Source organism: Ruditapes philippinarum, unplaced genomic scaffold (assembly GCF_026571515.1).
Source record: "Ruditapes philippinarum isolate M1 unplaced genomic scaffold, ASM2657151v2 ctg1299_1_1_1_1, whole genome shotgun sequence".
NCBI lineage: Eukaryota > Metazoa > Mollusca > Bivalvia > Venerida > Veneridae > Ruditapes > Ruditapes philippinarum.
In genome coordinates this window covers 292,580-300,329 of record NW_026859549.1, presented here as the reverse complement: position 1 = coordinate 300,329, position 7,750 = coordinate 292,580, and the positions used below count along the sequence as shown (strand labels likewise).

The following is a 7,750-nucleotide window of genomic DNA, read 5'->3' as shown; positions in this document are numbered from 1 at the left end:
ACAAGGCTGAAAAACAGACACGTATACTGATATATTTAAATCAACAGAAATTTGTCTTTTAGAATACGACACCTGATGATGTTTGTGTTTATTTTAGTCATAAGGCTTGTTATTTCTTTGAGTGAGTCGCGAACTAACTGCATATCCTTCGAAATAATTGCATTAATTTGATAAGCACCTAACACATAGTTTTAGGCCTATACACTTAATTATTCTTATGAATCTATGTACATCAATTGTGTTTTTATAAACGTTTTTAAGATGTGAATGAATGTCAATCAAGCCCATGTCAAAATAACGCCGAATGTGTTGATGACGTAAATAGGTACACTTGCACGTGTAAAGAAGGTTACGAAGGTGTCCATTGTGAATCTGGTAAACCTTTTCATAAACTCTTCTTTTTTAATTTAAATGATAATAATGTCAGTTTACTAATTGCAATTGTTTTTTTTACTGAATTATTTGACAGAACGTACTAGTGTTGTGTTTAAACCAAATTAGATTGCATTCTATGTCTGTTTTTAACTACATGTACTTCAACATTATTGTATATGCTCCTTTCTTCCTTCTTTCTTGAATATTTTCACTAACATTTGATATTACATATCTAACAATAGACTTACGAAGACTTGCTGTTTTACATTCGACTTTACAGCGAGAATTGATATGTCAAATTGCGTCCAATCTTAACACTCCGACATTGTACAAGATATACTTTTGAATGGATTTTCAAAATATTCATGAGAAATAGCATGAATCTGGAGGCATGTTGCTTTAATATCGATATAAATGATTACCGTTTGAATATTCAGATATAGATGAATGTCAATCCAGCCCGTGTCAGAATGATGCCGAATGTATTGATGCAATGAACGGATACACTTGTAGATGCACAGCTGGATACGAAGGCATCAATTGTGAGACAGGTAAAAATAAGATATTAGCTTGTAATAAGTTTAAAGATTAAATAAATAAATCTTTGAATTAGTTTGTATATTTTCTTTGTTCCTTTGGATTTCTGACAGTTTTCACTGTTTGTAGGTTCTGATTGTCTAAACACTCTCAATGATCTTAATTTGTTAATTCCAATTTATTAACTTAACTTTCATGAAAGAATTGACACATATAAGATTACATGTATTTGTTCTGTAAGTATAATGACAATTTAAATCACACTTCAGTCACGAATGTTCCAATAAGAAGGAAATCTATGCAGTTTGTATTCCGAATTGACGTCACTGACATTGATCTTTCTAGTGCTGACATTCTAGCAAGTGTTTCAGGGGAGGTAATAATTTTTTTTTTTAAATCAATTAGCCTGTACGATATCAAAAACCTTTCCTTTGTAACCAGACCAAGCGTCTAGTATCTTGTTATTTAATACACTGTAACCTTAAGTTACTTTCGAGAAATTCAATAATATTAAGATATCGTTTAATCATAAATAAATCATGCTGAGTACCTCTCCAAATTAAGTATTTTTAAAGTTTTTTCTAGACCTTGTAGATTTAAGTCATTATATTAGTTCATGTAAGATACAATACGTGTTTTTGAGTTGTTACTAATTCTACTTACATTGTCAAATCGACAAGTTCACAAGTATAGTCATATTCAAGTTATGAACTTTTTTCAGATATCCCAGTACTTTAAAGATAGTGTTGGTGAATCATTCCGGCGTATAATGGATGTTCTGCTAAGGTAGATAAACTTTCTTTATTCGCCATTTGTCGTAAATTGGAAATGCTTAATTATAAATGATATTTGACAATTTAATTTTTCTTTACTTAAAATATTTCGCTTTGTGCTACTTTGCGTACATAATATCACATTTAGTTCTTCTTCGGCGATTTCAAATTCAGTTAACATGTGTAAATACCGTTTCCAAACCCTCTCTCTAAATCCTTTTTTTGTTTTCTTCCAAGCCCTGGAAGCCTGGTCGCAGACTTTGTAGCCGAGTATGAAGATAACGAGGTAACTGCTAGTGACTTCACCAAAGCTAACGTTGATTTAATCACTGGTGAAAAGACAATTAAACTCCTAAATCAAACGATGTCACCTTCAACTATAAAAGTTGGCGACAAGAAAGGTATTGCTAGTACTAAAATATAATCTGATAATTAAAAAGGTTACAATTGGAAAGATCCTGTATAATTTGAAGATTTAAGTCCGATATTTAAGTATGCGACTGATGTGTGGCTTTAATAAAGTAAAGTATGTTATATCTAAGTTATGTCTTCGTATTCATTGCTGTTATGAAGGGTAAAAACTAATAACATAAAATTTGAGATCCTTACATAGATCAAGTAAAGCACTTAAAATAGACAAAATCAAAGGATACTAAAGGAAGTATACTAAGAATTAAATTAAAATATCGATGATTTGTGCGATTCTTATCCCATTTTGTGTAAAAGCATTGCAGGCTGTTCAATTTCGTGTCATATTGCGCAATATATTACTTTTTACTGGAAAAAAAAATAGATAAGTTAATAATCCGAAAAATTGGACAAAAATTATTGGTCCAAACCTATATCAAATGGTACGGATATTAGATATCTTGAAACAATATTCCAAGCCTGTCATGTCAATAAAACCGCGATGGAGTCCTTGTAAATCAGAATGTACAGTACTATGTCTGTAGATATTGTAAATTTCAATCAATGACTCTCATATTGATTTCGAATATAGTGCAGAAAATCTTGTAACAATTTTTTTCTTACAATTTAAATATGCATGTAAAAATTTATAATTATAAAATTGCTGTATTTGTTAAAAGTGGCGTCTGAGACGGGTCCGACGGAAACTATCATTTGTGAAATATTTCTTGAGGTCAATGGAGAATGTCCTGCGGAAGAACATTGTGTTGTGGAGACGAGAATACCTGCATGCGTGTATGTAAATGTTTTTGATATTACCTACATATGCATTCCATATGAATCTTTGAAAGCGTATATTTTAAAGATTATTTGGAAATACATTGAAACTGTGTATTTTTAAAGATTTTCAGTGACTGTTACTTCGAAATAGATTTGAAAACTACTTCAAATATATATTAGTTGTTGCAAATGCGTCACTTTGCACAATCATCTTTCATTTGTTATTTGTTTATGGGCTTCTGGTTTAAAGCGATTTTAACACTTTATCATATCTCAGCGGTAGATCCACCTTATTGACTTACTACCTATTCCATATGGGTTCTGAACAGGCGTTGCTAGACAAATGATTATTTTTAAGACTCAATGTCCAAAATGAAATGTAACGGAGAATTGTTGTCTCGGTAGAGGACCAAACCAACAGCCTCTTGACTATTTATCCTTTGCTCTGCCTGCTGATCTAATTGGGATGACTTATTTCTAACGAAATGATCTACGGTTGTTTGTTCTTGCGTAGTAATATGTATGCTGATAAAAGCAACAAGTTTCTTTTCTATTTGTAATAGGTAAAAACTAATTTCTATCATATACCAAGATAAAGTATCAAAGTTATAACAATACATAGATACAGCACATCGAGAAAAAAGGATTTTTTCATGCTTTTAGTAAACATGTCAATGTTATTTGCTTTTTTTCAGAAAAGAGGACCAACAATGTAAGTAATATCATCTGTTACAAAAGTGACAATTTGTATACAAAGATATAAAGGTTTCGAAGAAAATGCACTTTTTTCGCCGTTTGTGCTACATACAATTTTTTCTATTGTTTTTAGTAGTTTTGACAAGGCATTATGTTAAGACTATAATAAACATGTACGTTTCCTAGTAAAAATCTTGCTAAATTTAACACAATTGTGACAAAAGATCAAATAAAAGATATAAAGTGTCCAAAGGAATGTTATCAGAATTGTTTGAAACAAATTTTCTTATAGTTTCAAAGATTTGTCAATAATTATTTATACATCCCAATCTTTCCGACTTATAGAATGTTAAGGAAGTTCACATGCCCAATTGTGACGTACTTTCAATACCATTTTGCTTCATTTTGCAGTTGGACTGACATTTGTGGTCGTGGTGATAGTTTGTGTTTTTGCCGCTGTCATCTTAATCATGTTCATTATCTGCTTTCCAATACGTGGATACAGACTCCGAAAACAGAAACGGAAACGTGATCATCACATCGGATCTCAAATGTAAGTTTTGAGTAAAATATATGTAAATGTATATCCTTTTAAAGTCTAAGACATGGTTGATTATATATATATTAAATTTTTCGTTTACAAAGCTATTCGGAGTCATACTTCAATGGAATTCTCCAGTGTTTCCAATGTTATGGCTATCCAATACTTTGTTTATAAAATTTCTACTTTGTAATTATACATAGTCGATGGTTGACCTATTTTGTTGACATAAATATGCACATGGTTTTCTATATGATACTGTTTGGGAGCAATTGATCTAACGTTCAGTAGGGGGGTTTGAAACAGGAGGGGCTTAGTTTATTTTTCGTCGTTTCTACCAGCTTATTTCGGATTAGACCGTATTTTGCTTATCATTCCTTTTATGTGTGACTATTCTTCCCCTAGCTGTAAAAGTAGCGTATTGAAGTAGATAAGAAATTTAACAACTATTCATTAATTTGAGGTTTATTTTTCTTTTCATTTTTCTTTTATTGCTTTTTATAAATCATAGATTAGAACAGGACGGCGAGTGGTCGTATCACAGAACAGTACCATCGTTCAGTTCATCTTCGGGATTAAAGCATCATGGACGGGGATATATATCCAACCAAGGTCACGCAGAGCATGGATTCTATCCTTATGCTTCTAGATATATCAGTAGAGGAAGAAGCGGTGAACAGGATCCCACTTTACCATATTCATTGTCCCATAAAGTTAACCCTATTTATAACTGGTGAAACATAGACAATTTGTTTAGTATTTATCGCTGTAATGCTTATAATTTGCTAGAATGATGAAAAGTGAAATCCGTGTTCCTATAATATTCGATAAATGATAACAAAATCTTTTTGCCGCTAATTAATCGACCAGCAACGAAGGCTGCAACTATCCGATTTAATAAAAGTAAATGAAACCCGAATTTTAGTTTTCATTGTTATAAACATTCTTTATTGCGAGTGCAATATCTATGGAAATGAACGTTATTTAACTTTTTTATTATATGTTTCAACTTGTAAATGTAATTTTTGCACGTAAAATATTTTATGGACGAAATGGTTTCTAAGATATTATAATGCAACAGCTGTTGTCAGTAACATCTTTAACTGATACGCAGCGTGGTTTTCCTGCGCATTTACGATTCTTAGTGTCACATATTGTAGATAAAGGAAATCATATATTTTGTCAGCTTGAATTTCACGATCGTAGCATTGCGTTTACATCTAAAACAATTTTCATCATATTGCAAAGATTTCTGTTGTTTAATATTTAGCTTGATAAAAGTGTTAAAGTTAAAGTGTTTACGGATTTCGACGATTTTGAGATCACAAATATTTTTCTTTGTTGGACGGAATAGTGAACCACTTGGAGGGGGGGGGGGGAATTGATTGATTGCTGCAGCTGAGAATGTTTCATACTTTCACAGTTTGTGTTGACGCTCACCATTTAATATATAAAGCAGTTAAGTATTTTCGTTAAGCTAATATTTCAAAGTTTATGTTGACCCTCACTGTTGAAAATATAAAGCAGTTAGGTATTTTCGTTTTGCTTGTCATTAAATCTAATGTTGTTCTAAACTGTCTGGAAAATAATTTAAGTTTGCCGAAAAGTACCCGAGAGACTTTTTTACTTTTTAATTCTGAGTTTTTCCGAACAAGTATCCGAGGCTTTGCGGTTTTTTTACTTGTCTCATTTATAGGAGTTACGGACTAGCATCATTGCTAGTCCTATATTATTCATTCAGTTTTCAACATGTCATTTGCAGACAAGTTGTTCCGGGACTAATTTTATTATATTCATTCAATTTGTGTTTTATTTCTGTTTAAAATAAATACAGCTATTGACAATATACATTTTGAAAATCAAAACAAAGCTCTTACACTGACAAAGCGCTAATCAAGTTTACTAAACAAAAAAAGTTATACATTGTCATCAGTGCTCATGAATTATATGTAAAACGATTGTTAAACGAAAATGAGTTTATGAAGTGTTGTATGAATTGGTATATTCTGTCTTATACCATGTTTCCCTTTTGTTGACTTATTAACATACTTACATGTACATGTTTCTAAAACATTTCTCTTTTTTTTTTGTGTTTCTCAATATCTTAGTTTCAAACGTATTGTATTTTGTTTATGTTTACAGTATGTAAAGAACAATAAAAATGCAGCAAACGTCATATATTTACATTTAGTTTTGTTTCATGAGTGAGTTCATAAACATTTATGTTTTATTTTAGTGTCGATACCTGAATAGCCTTATTATGTTTTGTTTTTGTCATGTACTTTCTGAATTCATGGGAACACTTCTAGTTCTATTTTAAATGTCTTAATCGCAATATCCATTTAACCATATCTTAATTATTGTGTGTACTTTTAAGAGGTCGTGTAAACACGTCTCCCATCTATATCTAACATCTCATAGAAAATAATTCCAATTTGAAATCAAATGCCTTCATCGGCAACTGAAATGGCAAAAGGGTGGCATGTGCTTTTATCATAATTACTAAAAATGTTACTAAACATTGATATGCAGCGACATCAGCGGTCACAATCTATGATATAAATTTTAAAATAAACGTTTTGTTTACGAAAACGATTTGATAGATATGGTTATATACAAATACTTTGTAAGTAAACATCAGTCATATTTAATGTTGAATTCGTATATGCTGTCTAATCATGTTTCCGTTTTGTTGATTTAAGAATAAATTTAAATACTACTTAAGCGAAGTCATACAATAGTTCGCTTTTATTTGTTGTTAGTCTTCGTGCCTTAGTTATCACTCAAATGCTTCATATTCTGTTAAAGTGTACAACTCTTAAAAACAATTTGAAAAATGCTAAAATATAGCAAAGGTCATATAAGGGCAACAAGTTTTGTTTTCTGAAAGTGTACATGAACAGTCATGTTTTCTTATAGTAAGAGTATAAACCTCAGTGCCATATCATGTTTTGTTTTGTTTTGTTTTTATGTATGTGTACAAATAAAGAATGTCTTAATTATTATAATTCCACTAGACTATAGGATATTTATATTAAAGTAATTTGATATGTCTTTATAAACCTCCGTATTTGCTCTCTTTCTATGTTAGTAATAGGACGGTTTCTATGAAATATTTGTATCGGAATTAAGAAACGTTTGGCACATCGCAACAAGTAAAGACTTTATCTATGTCTTATACTTTCCTGACCTCTTGAGAGATAATTTTGCATCTAAAATGACATTATGTCCATCAAAGGGTATATAGTGAATTTAAGATTTGTTTCGCATGAACGATAAATAACTTACCTGGCTCAAGGAAAGTTCTATCTAAAATTACATGTATCGTTCAATTTATAAAAAGAGTGGAACAGCATTTTTATATTTTCAGCAGATTTATAGCTTTTCCACAAATCACCACTATAACAGTCAGTCTTTTGAAATATAAAGTCACTGCAGCTCAACATGATAAAAATGAGCATTATGTCATAACAAATTTATAATGTAGCAGTAACGTACAACATTCTTGATAAAGGATGATTCAGTAAAAATTTGTTTTCAGAAACAAACTAATTATTTCATTTTTTGTCATTGAATAATGCTATTTAGTGTAGTATTATACAAGTATGTATTGTTTCAAATTTTCGAAATACTCTTTTTT

The 7,750-nt window shown here is 30.8% G+C and overlaps 1 protein-coding gene across 1 annotated transcript; it reads left to right on the top strand.

Annotated features, from left to right (window-relative positions):
* The first annotated feature begins 233 nt into the window (after positions 1-233).
* Positions 234-7,488, top strand: LOC132756917 (uncharacterized). The gene is made up of 9 exons (XM_060748063.1): positions 234-375; positions 813-926; positions 1,182-1,288; positions 1,634-1,698; positions 1,923-2,086; positions 2,774-2,888; positions 3,569-3,585; positions 3,981-4,122; positions 4,622-7,488. Exons 2-9 carry the CDS (start codon positions 869-871, stop codon positions 4,845-4,847), a joined length of 894 nt encoding a protein of 297 aa, XP_060604046.1. The 5' UTR covers positions 234-375; positions 813-868; the 3' UTR covers positions 4,848-7,488.
* The last annotated feature ends 262 nt before the right edge of the window (positions 7,489-7,750 follow it).

Excerpts from the sequence above, each read along its gene's own strand:
- LOC132756917 (XM_060748063.1), top strand. The coding sequence starts at position 869 with ATGAACGGATACACTTGTAGATGCACAGCTGGATACGAAGGCATCAAT. Across the intron at positions 1,289-1,633 it reads TAGCAAGTGTTTCAGGGGAG|ATATCCCAGTACTTTAAAGA; the intron begins GTAATAATTTTT and ends AACTTTTTTCAG. Across the intron at positions 2,087-2,773 it reads AAAAGTTGGCGACAAGAAAG|TGGCGTCTGAGACGGGTCCG; the intron begins GTATTGCTAGTA and ends ATTTGTTAAAAG.